Source organism: Meleagris gallopavo, chromosome 1 (genome assembly GCF_905368555.1).
Source record: "Meleagris gallopavo chromosome 1, MGAL_WU_HG_1.1, whole genome shotgun sequence".
NCBI classification, from domain to species: domain Eukaryota; kingdom Metazoa; phylum Chordata; class Aves; order Galliformes; family Phasianidae; genus Meleagris; species Meleagris gallopavo.
The window spans coordinates 15,433,681-15,448,143 of record NC_139404.1 but is presented as its reverse complement, the minus strand read 5'-3'; the positions used below and the strand labels follow the sequence as shown (position 1 = coordinate 15,448,143).

Here is a 14,463-nt window from a genome sequence, read left to right as displayed (position 1 = left end):
CTAGCAACCAAAAGTAAAATTCCTCAAATTTAAAAATAATCAAATGTACTATTCCTGGGTATTACTTTGTTTATTATATTCAGTTATGTTGGAAAACTTGTCTAATTTCATCGTTTTCATTTAAATTTGTAGTGAACCCTGAGCCAGCTACTGACTTCATTCAACTTGGAAACACTTGAACAATATCTATTAAAGAGTTGATACACTGAAAGAAACTCCACACTATTGAGATACATACATACAAATATTGGAAATGAGTGCCAGAGGGCTTCTGCTACTAAAAGCATTAAATACCCCTTTATTACTAAGGATTTGATCAGATTTAGAGAACAAGCATTAGCACCCTCCTTGGCATGGGGAAACATATAGCTGTGATGGAAAGATGTGCTCAGGCAGGCTTTCACTTGAACACAGAGAGCCTCATGCTGCACCATGAAGTAAGGGAGCTGTAACACCTCCCTATGAGGTAGAAGCAAAAGGAAACATGGCTGAGAAAATTCCTCATTGTCTTGGCCAACAGACAATGAAGAACTTCTGAAACATTTAACAGTTTAGAAAAACCTAATTTAAGAGATTCCATGTTTTCTTTCCTAACTGCTGATAAACTTCTAACTATTGGCTCTAGGGTCAATGAATCTCCCAGTTCAGATCTCGAGAAGGAACTGGGTTTTTTAATGTGTGGTTTGGGAAATAGTGGTCTGGAAACCTCTGCTTTAATTTATTATGCCCTGCATTTGGCACTGAATTGCGTACAGATGATGTTTTCAAGAACTCCCTAAATATTTTTAGGTTAGGTCAGGAATTTGAAAACTAATCAGTAATGCTCATGAGAAAAAGGAGGTTACATCCTAGGCTGAGGGAGCACAAGGGGAGAAGGAATTTATTCTTATGTAGCTTTTGGAGGGAGCCAGAAAAGCACAAGCGATCAAAAAAGCCATAAATAACATTGTCAGGTAGTGAGGAGGCCTGGTACCAAGTACAGCGTGTGTTTTCTGCTGCAGTGTGTTCCTGGGGAACCGTGTAGTGCTTCTCCTCCTAGATAGCACCAGTAATAATGGCAGTCTCTTATATTCCAAATAGAAGCTTGCAACTTCAGGGAATACTTAGGGAATATAGCACCTTCCCTGTCTGCTTCTAAATTAAAGGTTATGTGTGTCCAGATAGTTCCTTCTTCTATCACAGAGCTTGAAGTGAGTAAATTTTACCACCATTTATTCAAATTTTATCTCTAGGTAAAATTAGGTTTAGGTTTTGACGCAGCAGGATAGCCAGTAATTACATTAAGATCGAATGCTGCTCAGCACCTTTATCATTTAAGTCATTTGTCACTGGTTTTTAGTCTTGTTCTTCCATTCTCCTTCAGGATACCTTTGAATATTCTCATGATAAAGTGCAGAAGCAGTAGGTTCTCTTTAAGACCACTTTTTCAACACCATTTGAAAAAACATAAACATGGCAGAAGACAGCGTGCACTAACTTCTCTTATGTGTATATGCAAGTTTCTGTATGCAAGCTAATATTTGCTTGTGTTATTTGCATGCTTCCCAAGCAAGTTGCCGTAGTTATCAGCTACATTAAGAAAAAAATAAGAAAAGAGGAGCAAGCATATTTATACCTGTGACTTTCTTTTAGTTTTAGCATATCACATTTTTTAATTTCCCTAGATGAGCTCTTTAAGGGTACATAACAAGTACTCTGCTTTTCTTCTCACATCTCTCGTAGAGAAAGAAAATGGGTACGAACTGGAACACAAAGTCAGTGAGCACAAACTGGAACACAGAGGTTCCATATGAACATCAAATAACACTTCTGTGCTATGCAGGTGGCTGAGCACTGGCACAGCTGCCCAGAGGCTGTGGATCTCTTCACTAGAGATTTCCAGAAGCTGCCTGGCCACGGCCCTGGGCACCCTGCTCTGGGTGTCCCTGCTGGGGTGTGGGTTGGGCAGAGGAACACAGAGGGCCCTACCAGCCTCAACCATGTTGTAGTTCTGTGGAATATGATTAGATTTTCCTTCTGCATTTTCTTGATGTTTCCTCTTTTAAAGAGGAGTTAAAAATAGGTAGTTATCTTACAGCCTCCAATTTTTTTTTCTTACTTTGCTTATAAAAATTGTGAAGGGCATTCCTTCATGTAAAATATATATGTATATGTATGGATTCGAGGTCAGTAACTGGTGAACATATTTTCATAAGGCTTTAGAAGACCATACCTACATTAAAATATTTAATTTTGCTCTCCCCTGAGGCAGTAATGGCAACCTTTTAAAATGTTTGTCACTTGAAATCCAGGACTCTTTTTGCCTCATAATTTAGCCTTGTCCTTTGCTTCTCAGAATATTATCAAAGTGGGTAGTGCCCTGTTGGATCCCAACAACAAGGAGCAGTGGGAACAGATTCAGCGAACGGAGGGTGGCACAGCTCATCTCCTAAGGCACTATGAGGATTATTTCAACAACGTGGCCCAGAACATGAAGAAAACCTACATGAGGCCTTTTGTCATTGTTGCTGCTAACATGAGTGAGTACCTATATTGAAAAATGCTGCTTTGTATCAGTGCTTTAAAAGTGTGTAAGATACAAGTGCTAACTATTGCTTTTAATAATACCAACTTAGAAACACAAGGTATGTGTTGTCTAACCTATTCAGTGCACTCATTTCAAGTCAGTTGATCCCAATTGCCATGGAGGCCTCCTGGGAGACTTCTGACCTGCTTTCCCTGTGGGCTATGCCACTAGTCTGTGTGGCATTTTGTTGCAGCCATAGTGGTATATAGATGATGAAATGGACTAAGTTTGTGAGTAAAGATGATGCCTTTTAAGTCTACCTACTATAGTTGAGTGTATTGCATAGGGTTTTTGGAAGAATCACTGCACCACCTCTTAAAGAATTACTGATGTGAAAAAAAAAAAGCCCTGCTATTGATCATATACCTCTGAATGCCTTACTGCCCTGGAACCTGTCCAGATATGCTGAAAGTTATTTTCTCAGAATCATCCATCTGAGCTTTCAAACAACCTCCAGCCTTGCAAAATCCATCACCAGAGCAAAATCCTTGGGGTCTGCTAAATCCTCTGTGGGTCTAAACCAAGAGGGAAACATCAGATATGACAAGACTCTTTCCCTCTCTATCCAAGTAAATGCCCTCTCTAACACAGAGCAGTTCCTGCACGTTTAGGACTGTAATGTATTTCACTGATGTCACCACAGTACACATGCAGCTGAAGAATGGAAACTATGTCATGGTTGTCCTCTTTCCTCTTTTTTTCTTGTCTTCTGTCTCTTTCCTTTTCTCCCCAGGTCCCGACAAAGGGTAACAGCCCTGCTCTGAGCAGGGTTGGGTGACCTCCAGGGGTCCTTCATAAGCAGCATTTCAGTGGCTCTGCAGTTCTGTTTCTTTCTCTCACTAGTGATATGAATTGTTATCAACCTGAGTTTATGTTTTCAGACCTGCAGAAGGGCTTATGAGCCCAAAAGCTTGCTTGTTTTTCCCAACTGCAGTTGGGAACTGTAGCCAGCTGGTATAAGTAGTATATTAACCTCTGCCTATTGACCTTGTGCTGAAGGCTTCATGTCCACAGTTGCATGGAGAGTTCAGTATGGGAAGCTCCAGCTTCCAGAGGAAAGCAAAGGCATGAGGCAGTCAGGATCTGTTGTGATAGAACAAGGGGAAGTAGTTTTGAGCTTAAAGAGGTTAGATTTATGTTAGATATAAAGAAGAAGTATTTTATAGTGAGAATGATAAGGCACTGGAACAGGTTGCACAGAGTTGTGGTGGATGCCCCTTCCATGGAGACTTTCAAGGCAAGGCCGGATCAGGCCCTGGGCAACCTGACATAGCTCTGCTGTCCCTGTTTATTGCAGAGAAGTAGTAGATAACTTTCAGGGGTCCCTTTCAACTCTAAGGATTCTGTGATTCTACAGAGTCCTGCATTGGCTCCAGTGGAAAAAGATTATTGTTGAGCTGAGACAAACCGAAATATTTTTGATTCTCTTTAATAGACCAAAGCTAAAGTTTTCCTTTTGATTTAGGAATATCAGAATCAAAATATTTTTATCTTCACATTCCGAAAAATGTATGTACAGTGTTTTAACTAAGATAAAAAACAAAGCCCAGAATTTTTTGCAGGTTGTAAACCCTGATTTTCAGACCAGCTCTTCCTGAGTAAAAAAGTCAAGAGCTTGGGAGGGAAGAGGCAACTGTGCTGAAAGAGGTCTGTTTTCTTTTGAACAATTTTTCCAGGTGAATGTGGCATTAATGGAGTTTCCTAATGGTTCATCTGCATGTTATTTAGTGGCTGGAAAAGGAATTGGAATTTGCAGATCTTAACTTGGATATTTCTTCATATAGAAACTTGCTGCAGATCACAGCTTTCAGTGTAAGGTTACCCCCAGGACTTCCAGCTTCTCACTTTTATTATAACATCTAAATTGGCACTCAGTGACTTTTCATAAATGGGAAAGTTCAAGCCAACTCAGCTGCTTTTAAATATTTTGGCAGTTAGACAACAGGCAGAGCTGATGAGGTGAGCCAGGGAGTAACTGTTAGCACAGAAGGAAGAGAGCTAGAGGACTAGGGAGTATTCCTGGGTAAAATCCAGGTTATTTTCTTTAACATGCAACATCAACTAAGCTGATAGAGAAAATACATATTTCTGAAGCAGCAGGTTTGGCCTTCCCTACGGAAACAAGTCTGAAATTGGAACACAACACTCTTATTTCCCAAGTATGTGGTACTGTTTTCTCAGTATGAATACTGCGTTGCAAATGCCTTTCCATTGCCTCCCCAGTCCTTATTGACGTGTGGTCTCCTAACTGTATCAGTGCTGAAACACAGACTTTTAGCTGCCATTTAAGGTATTCATGGAGAGAAATTAGATTTGTGCCAGGGGAGATTTAAGCTGGACGTTAGGAAATACTGCTTTTCTGACAGAGTGGTCAAGCACTGGAATGGGCTGCCCAGGGAGGTGGTGGAGTCACCGACCCTGGAGGAGTTCAAAGAACATTTGGATTTTGTGTTGAGGGACATGGTTTAGTGACTACTATTGGTGATAGGTGGATAGTTGAACTGGATGATCTTGAAGGTCTTTTCCAACCTTGGTGATTCTGTGATTTGACTTTGTATTTGAGGGTTTACATTTCTTCTCTGTGTTGTGCAGATGTTTTAACCATCCAGTCATGTTTTGTTTTGTTTCAATATCATATTTGAATGAATTAAACTTAATTTTATGGGAAACTTTTTTTCTCTAGTTATTGCTGTTGACATCTTTGACAAGTCTAATTTTACGGGAGCTAGAATACCACGATTTCATGAGATTAAGGAGGATTATCCGAAAGATTTGGAAACATCTGTTATCTTCCCGGATACTCTGTTCAGACCTTCAGACAGGAAAGGTAAAACCTGATGACATTTGGAGGGAAGTTTTGACTCGCTCCCAAGGACGTGTTATTGATCCTTGTGAAGCAGAACGATACTAGGGTGAGAGTACGATGATCACCTGCACAAGCAAGCATTATTTTGGGTTGGAGCAGCTGTGCATACCTCAGAGGCCTTCTGCCTGCCAGGGGCTGTGTAACTGGCTGTACCTGTCTGTCAGGTCCCTCAATCCTGTGTCAACCAGAGAAGTGTGCTGTTCCCACCAAGCTGTTCCCCTGCAGCCACCCTCTCCTGGGCCCTGCAGGGATGGAAGGAGGGAGTGTGGGATCCCAGTCTGGGAGCAGAACAGTCCCATTGCAGCCCGAGAGCTGGGCCTTGAAAGACCTTGAGATGGGCAAGGAAATGGGAGGCACGCTGGGGAGCCATGGGCCTTTCATAGCTCTGGAGTACCCAGAAGATGGCTGAGAGGAAACTGTGGCTTACCTTAAGCAAGGGCTGAGAGAGTAAATTAGACAGTAACTATACAAATACCATGACTGAATGTCCTTGGAATGGGGAAATAATAGCACTTTTGAAAATAATACACAATAACCAATAAGCTTGTGTATCTCTCTGTATGGCTTTTTCCTCAGAAATAAGACACCTGCATGTGCCTTATATCTTTTCTCTAAGGAAGAAGGAATGTGAATGTTAAGAGATACTTGCCAAAACTGGAAGCTTATTGTATGAAAGAATGAGCATAGAGATTCCTGTGTGACCAATTGTACTCACAGCTATCTCTAGCTTTACCATAAATGCATGCAAAGTAATAACATGGATATTGTTTTAACTTTCTCCTTATATCATGCACAGATCATTTATGCACTTATGGATCCACTAGTGTAGAAATTCCTTATTTTCTAGCTGGACTAAATGGTTATTCATGATTCAGTGGTTATTTAATTATCAGCTTTATAACTATGAAATGTGCTAAAACTTCATTCAAAATGTTTCACTAGAAGCATGCTCAGTGCTGTGAACTTAGGGCAACAGAAATATTTCTACATCTTTGCAAAGCAAAATCACCAGTTTAAATGGTAGCTTTGATGTTGCATGGAAAGAGTTTAATATTTGTGTTAATTTCTTAGCAGTACCTACAATGAGGCCTTCAAATCAAAAATTATCCTCTAAGGTGAACAGTGATGCACGAAGCCCTGAGAGTATATTTACAAAGAGAAGAAAGCGGCACCCTGATGACTCTACCCATCATACTGTTGCCATGGTCATTATATACCGGTCCCTAGGACATCTCCTGCCCGAAAACTATGATCCTGACCGAAGGAGCCTGAGGTGAGAGTTCAACCTTTCTATGAATTGTGCAGATCCCTTTCCACATGCTTCTTCCATGCAGGGGTGGCTCAGCTCTTTTATACCAAACAAAAGTCATATGTGCTACAGTTGTGCTCTCTCCTGTACTCCTCTGGCACACTGTGGGAAAATAACTGCAAGAGTAGAGCCTTCGAAGCTTGGCTGTGTGGAAGGCTGGTGGTACATCTGCCTCGTGTTCTGAGTTGAATCTTCTGGAAATCTTCTATCCGCTAAATCTGTGCTTTGCATTTTAACATCTAGATCATTTTTGTTTTTCTCCTTCTGCAGGTTACCAAATCGCCCAATTATTAATACACCTGTGGTGAGCACAGCCATTCACAGTGACGGGGAGCTTCCTCCCAACCTGGTGGAAAAGCCCATCATAGTGGAGTATGCCATGCTGGAAACAGAGGAAAGAACAAAGCCTGTCTGTGTCTTCTGGAATCACTCCATCATGTATGTCTCTGCCTTCTTTAGGGCTGAGCATGGCATCTGTTTTGGTAGAAGAGAACTAGGAGGGTAATTCTGGAGGGAGAACTTTTTTCACTCAGTTTACTCAACTGGCATATAGTTCCTGGTGGAGCCAAGTACTCACTTCCCGTTACCTGAGAACAGTAAAAAACAATCATCAGATCTCTTCAAACAATGCCTAGCCTCGTGGTTACAGATAGAGTGCCACTATGTCTTTATGCGGTATTATCCAAGAGTAATAAATCTCACAATCTCCATCTGTTTACCCATTCTTTTTGCCTGCACATGTACAACTACGCAAATGTAATCTAGCTCTACTGCCTGGATTTGTGATTCACCTGAGGTCTCTTAGTCAGGACTCTTATTGCTCCATGTCCTCTTCTTAGGAGCGCATCTTCAGAAGACTATTCAGTTATTTTATGGGCTGCGTCTTCTCCCATCACTTGCTAGTGACTGTGGACAGAGTGCAAGGCAAGCAGGCAGCAATCACTGATGCCTCAGACAGAACTAGTGCAAAAAATAAATAAAAAAGCTATTGTTGTAAAAAAGGAGATAAAATGTTAAGACTTAAATCTCAGAAATCATTTTTGAATCAGAAGTCAACTCAAAGAAAGTGGCACTGATAAGAAATGACTTGCCTTTCCTTCCACCATCTATTATATATCCTTTTTCATTTGTTTTAGTGAAAAAATGGAGGGAAAGAAGTACTTCTTTGGGACCTTAGACCTCTTGCTGTTATTAGAAAACAGACAGTACAGGACAGGGAGCATAAGCAGAGGATGAATCTAGGAGAAGAGTATGAGGGAGAAGACAAAATATTCAATTATGGTTAATTTAGGTGAAGATCTGGAGAAATTGAAGGATTCTGTATACTCGTGTCTTTTGTTGAGGTGTTCACAATTGTGGAAGCAGCGCAGTCCTGCTAGAGATACTTCTGGAGTATTGATAAAACAAAAGAAAGTGTATTGAGAGATAGCAATCCTTGATGATCCTCGAGGTCCCTTCCAACCCAAGCCATTCTATGATAGCTACACGTTTGTCAAATTAAGATTTCGTTATATTTTTAAGTATTACATATATATGTAATATATAACCATGAAACTGGGTATATAGGAGAAGGATGGTATTGTCAGCCCACAGGAAGAGGAATAGCTGTTACTCATTTTCTAATGACCCCAAAATTCCTGTAAACCTATGGAAAAATCCACGGAAAGATATGTCCTGTGTTGGAAATAGAAGAGCAAGTTAACCTAGGAAATGTTTGCCTCCTAGTCAAAAGCTTATGGAGATTATATCATTAAAAGGATCAAGCAGGCAAACAGAAATCTATTTTGTTACCAATAATAAACTACTCCACTTGCCTGCTTGTAAAGTAGTCTGAGATTGTATCAGCACAAAGCTTAGATAAGAAATTTCTTGATGTGCTATTTGCTTCTACATACAGATGATTCTGCCAATTATGAGGAAATGGCAAGTCCCTTTCTCATAAATTTTTAAACATTATATGGGCTTGAGTAACTCATTAGCTCTAACATGATTCATCCATTTGCTATTTGCTGGCAACTTCAATGGCATTACTGTCTATTACATTTTCCTACAGCCACAATTATAAAGGAACTTCTAAACGTAATAAAAGGGCTTTTCTAAAATGTGAGTACTTTTCAAGAGAAAGGGATATTAAAACTGTTTAACAAATGTTTCATTTTTGAATGTAAAAGATCACCTGTGCAATCTCTTGAAGAGAAAAACTCTTTTCAATAATTATAAAAGAATTTTTATTACTCATTAACTTCAGGATAGAATAATTAATATAAAATCTTTTCTGGAGTTAGACAAGGCTTAATAGGGTAGAATTTTTAAGGGAACAGTTCCTCCATTATGCTATTCTAATACAAGACATTTCCTAATATAAAATATTATCTCCTGTTTTTAACTTTTCTTGTCTACTTTCTAGAGGAATATAGGGATGAAGTCATACTTCTGCTGAAATATATTTCACATGAGATCTTTACTAAGTGTAGAGAAATAGAGATGGCTGAAAAACATGTCCCTGTGGTTTTGGTATTTTTTACCTCATACTCTTGCTATGGCCAGTTTGCTCTATGCAGTCACTTCCCCATATTGCTTGTATGATCACTGCACAAAATGAGGACTTCTAAAAATTATTTTTAACTCAAAACAGGTTGTTGCAAAGCCACAACAGCCGGCGAGCAATACTTCAACTCAGGGCTTTTTAAGTTGTTTATATTGTCAGGCAGGTGACCACTCTAAATATTTCTGTCTTGATACATACAGTCCTCTCTGTTTGTGGAGTGAGAGCCGTCTTGGAGGGCAGTGGCAGCAAGAGCTGAGGGTGAGATCTGAGGATGGCTCCCATAGATGCCTTTTTTCCCTGCAGGATTGGCGGAACAGGTGCCTGGTCTTCCAGAGGATGTGAGCTGTATTCCAGAAACCAGAGCCATATTGCCTGCCAGTGCAACCATTTGACCAGCTTTGCTGTCCTGATGGACATTTCAAAACGGGAGGTGGGTGATCCCAGGCTTGTGCCTCAGTGGGATGGGTTTTGGTCTTCAAGGGCCTTCAAGGAGCTTTGGAGCTAACTGGTTGTTGCATGACATAGCCAGCAATGCATGTGTGTGCTAGTCCGTGCTGCAGAAGGCCATGCAGAGAAGGGAGTGAAACGGGGATTATAGATACATATTAGTTGTGGCACCGCTTGATATTAGGTATGTGTAGAACTACAACAGCAGGAACAAGGACACAAGCTCCACAGGTTTTTTAGCATTTCAGAACAACCTTAAGAGGGGCAGTCCTGACGCTAAGATTCCCACTTAGCTCCCTGCTCCTTCTGGATGCTGCCCATGCAAAATGTTGAGTGACTCAAGAGGTGGCATCACCCACTCCTCTTGGTTCAAAGCAAATCTTTGCACTGATTCAGTAGTAATGAAAGCATTGGCTTTCCGAGTAGTAGGTCTGATTGGAAGAAAAGAAAGAAAAAACTCAGAAGTTCTGTCAATCTCTCTTCCTGCAGAATGGGGATGTTCTTCCTCTGAAGATTGTCACTTACACAACTGTTTCCATCTCACTGGTGGCTTTGCTGATTACTTTCATCCTGCTGGTTCTGATCCGCACACTGCGGTCCAACTTGCACAGCATCCACAAGAACCTGGTTTCTGCCCTTTTCTTCTCCGAGCTTGTCTTCCTCATTGGAATCAACCAAACCGAAAACCCGGTAAGAGTTACTTCTTCCTTACTGCGAGAGTTGTCAGAATTTAAATCAGGGGCTCATATTGTGACTTTTATCTGCTCCTGTCTGTTTCACTTTCTCTTCTTTCTACTTCTGCTTGGCCTAAACGTTGTTTAAATGTCAGAATGAATGTATTCTATTGTATTGTTTATGATGAATACCAATTCTAGGAAATAGATCTGATGTTATTTTCAAAAAAAATGACAGCAGTTCTGTTGAAAGCTTATCCCAGGAGCGAATCCTGAATTCCAGTTTCTTCCTTCCTTTCCATCAGTAAGCATTCTGTCTTGCTTTGTCTGTTCAGTAGGAGATTCTCCAGTTTCTCCTGCAGCAGGTACCCCACAAGCCTAAATGGCTTTTAGTGTTGACTGGTAGTTTATCAGCAGTGCACTACTGTGCAGATGTTCAGTGCATGTTGCATGCCATGCTGTTCTGAAGAAGCCACTTGCCAGCATGGGACAGCTTGTCACACTCAACAGTCAGTAGGAAACCTGTCACTTTGCTTTGTGCTCCCCAGCCACGGTGACCCCTGGCTTCAGTCCATCATACCTGTTGCCAAAGCTTAGTGCATACACCTCCAGCGTTGTGCATGTCAAGAAATATAAGCCATGAATGGACTGAGTATGCAATACAGAGTATATGTATGCTGTGTCTAGAACTTCATTGCTATTTTAGCTCTGTAGTGCTATATGTAATATTGCTCTTAATTCTTAGTAGTGCTCATCTCAAAAGTCGTGGTTACCACGCAGACAAACAGGCAAGTGGCCCAAGCTTCTCATCCTCCTTTACCAAATGGACAGCAGACAAATGGGAGATGATATGCAATAAAAAGTTTGTCCTTAACATATATAAAGAATCAGAATTTTAGCACAGGGATTATCTGAACACTCTAAAGAAAATATATCTTCTAGAAATCCTTTTTGTACATGTCATGTTTTAATCTAAATCTTGAAAAGAAAGGCCTTTCATTATTCAAAGAGGGGCTGTAAGAAAGAAGGGGACAGGCTCTTTAGCAGAGCCTGTTGTGATAGGACAAAAGGAAATGGTTTCAAACTAAAAGAGGGGAGATTTAGATGGGTTGTGAAAAAGAAGTTTTTTTCAGTAAGAGTAGTGAGGCACTGGAACAGGTTGCCCAGAGAGGGAGTAGAAGCCCATCCCTGGAGACATTCAAAGTCAGGCTGGATGGGGCTCTGAGCATCTGATGGAGCTGTAGGTGTCCCTGTGCATTGCAGGGAAGTTGAACTAGATGAACTTCAAGGGTTCCTTTCATTTCAAATGATTCTGTGATTCTGTGCTATCAGATTTTGTCTAATTTCAGCTTCTGGTAACTGGATGCTGTTGAGCCCTTGTCATAATAAATTTGAAAGACTTGTCTTCCCTAGAGCCCTGTATTCAACAGTATTTCACTTAGAAAACTACGTAAAAATGAACAGCTTGATTTCCTGTTTCTAAGATTCGTATCACTCTGATGCCTTTTTTCAGGGCTTTCTTCCCCCATTTTACCTTTTGGAAAACTGTCAGCGCTAAACTGGACTGAACTTTCCATCTCACAGTGCCATTTCCAGTCCCATATTCTGATTTTCCCCTCTATCCCAACTCCAGTCCCTCAGCTACTGTTGTGGAGAGGACTTTCACAGTGACCTACCCTCAGATATGGTTCACATCATGTGTGACCTGCATTGTCTTCGTCTCATAATATATGAGTTTGCATATTAAAATAATTGTTTCTCACATGAACTCACCTGGCCAATTGATCATCAGCATTCTGTGTAACTTGACCTTTCTCATGCCTTCTTGAGCACAGCACTCATTTTTCACTGTATTTCACTAGCAAGGAGTTTACTCAGTTCTCTGATGTGAATACTGTGGAGCAGAGGGACGAGCCTAGATGTCTGCAGCACCTTACAAAACTCAGGTAGTGAGAGATGGCTTCTCATTCCACATGCCTGTTGTACTATCATGGAGCACCAAGTGAATGCTTATAAGAGCAGTAAAATGGTTTACTTTAGCAATGCCACAACTACTACTGGTTGTACTTTGCCAGATTGTTCTCTTCTGCTGCTTCCCATTTTTAGTCTTCAGGGCTGCAGTCCTGTCCTGTGCTGTTACCAGGGCTCAGTGAAACAGCCCAAACCCTTAACCCACTTATGAAAATCTTTTAAGTTGCAGAATGCATTTCATAGAGCAGGAAGCCGCTCCTTACAGCCTACCCAGTCAATCTGAGAAGGTAGGAGGGTCGTAAGCCATGTCTACTTGAGACAATTATTCATCTGTCTGTATGGAATGAGAGTTGTCTAACGAGTCATGCACTGATGAACGTAAAGAGGGAAGGAATGCTGGAGCACAAATAATGCTGTGCTGCTTGGCACCCAGCCTGGCTTTTATGGGTTTCTGTGAATTAACAGTCACATTTCTGGGTGAGGTTTTAATCTTTCCCTGGACAATTGATGGAAAGTGATTTATTTACTTCTTTTTTCTTACCTGAAAAAGGTAATGCTCAGGGCAAGAGTCTATTCATGTACATGTGCCAGTAGAAACAAAAAATCCCCATTTACATAGAGGGAAGAAAGGCCTTTTATTTGGTGAGACATTTTTTCAATAACACTTGACGTTGTAATAGAGCTTATACAGTAAGTGAATCCAGAAAGCTGGCGATCATAATATAAAATCCTCAGTAAAGTTGAGCAGGGAAGTCTTAAGTTGTGGTTCTGAGCATTATGCCATGCAAGAACACTAAAATGTCACACTGAAATCAATCAGAAGGCAGGGACAGTGCCCCCAAAAAAGCACGGTGTAAAATATTTTGAAACAAAAATCATGTGGTTATTCAAAGTGCTCTAACACAAGCTTATCAACAAATCCTTGGCAAAGTCCTTTGCTTTGCTTCTCAAACAAGCAAATGAATAGAGTTAATGGGACAGATTTTGCCTTGGCTGTAGGATGCTTGTGGTCATTCTTATTTTCAGTCATCAAGCCCTTCAGTTGGGAGGAAAACTTGGTTGACAGATATTGCAAAAATATAGATCTGTGAAGCTCTGAGAGTTCAGAATGGCCATTTTTATCACAAAGTTGACTTCAGCTGCCAGTTTACTCACCATAGCTATTTCTCTTAGTCATATTAACAGCCCAATCTCTTTGATTTCCATGCGTTCTTCATTTTTCCTGCTCTCTGATCATAGTATGGTCAAACACTCTCATTCCTACCTGCTTATTAATACATTATTGTCATTATTAAAGTTCCTGACTCCTTTTCATATGATTTCTGTTACTCAATCCTGAGTTACTGTCTTGTCATATAAATCATGCCGGCTCTTCAGGAGCTTCTTCCTCCTTAGTACTCCTTGCACCTGATCTCCAGCCTTAGTGCCAGAGATCCTTGTGCCACAGTCCCATAGGAACAAAATGGCATGCTACTCTTATGCTGGAACATAAAATCACATCAAACTGGGTGGTCCTGTATGGAGCTAGGACTTGAACTCTGTGATCCTTATGGGTCCCTTCCAACTTGAGACATTCTATGACTCTATGATTCTACAAATTTAACCTATTTGAGAAGAGACGTTTCATTTAACTGGTAAGAAAATACCTCCAAGAGAGGCTGGACTTCTTTGGCTGAAGTCTACAGATCATTTTTTGCTCATATCAAGCATATTCATTCTTCCTGGACTGAAATCTCTTTGATTTCTCTCCCTAGAAAGGAGGTTTTCAAGAGCAAGAAGGATCTCAGCTGAAAATCTAAAATCTTTCTCGTGCTTCCCCGTCCACCTCTGCCAAATACAAGTTATTTACAAATATCACCACAACACATTGTCTACTTTAAAACAAAGCAAAACTATACCAAAATGGTATGGGGAGACAGCTCTCTCACTGGGAAGAGCAAAGTAGCAGAAAAAGCCATGGGTTGGTTGGCCCTTGGTGTGTAAATGGGAGACACCAAGTCAGTTCAGGGATGCTGGTGGAAGTTCTCAAGAACAGTTTGTTGACTTTGCAACTAGACTGGTCTGCTTGTTGCAGTTAAACCT

The 14,463-nt window shown here is 40.7% G+C and overlaps 1 protein-coding gene across 6 annotated transcripts in view; it reads left to right on the top strand.

Annotated features, from left to right (window-relative positions):
* Positions 1-14,463, top strand: part of CELSR1 (cadherin EGF LAG seven-pass G-type receptor 1) — a 160,137-nt gene that overhangs the window by 127,075 nt on the left and 18,599 nt on the right. For 4 of the 6 annotated variants that reach the window (XM_085217631.1, XM_085217625.1, XM_085217629.1 and 1 more), the window contains exons 19-24: positions 2,336-2,519; positions 5,250-5,393; positions 6,504-6,705; positions 7,012-7,179; positions 9,593-9,719; positions 10,226-10,426. In XM_085217631.1, coding sequence (XP_085073757.1) covers positions 2,336-2,519; positions 5,250-5,393; positions 6,504-6,705; positions 7,012-7,179; positions 9,593-9,719; positions 10,226-10,426 — 1,026 coding nt within the window. The remainder of the gene's footprint in view (positions 1-2,335; positions 2,520-5,249; positions 5,394-6,503; positions 6,706-7,011; positions 7,180-9,592; positions 9,720-10,225; positions 10,427-14,463) is intronic. The other 2 variants (XM_085217622.1, XM_085217640.1) reach the window with 1 other exon arrangement.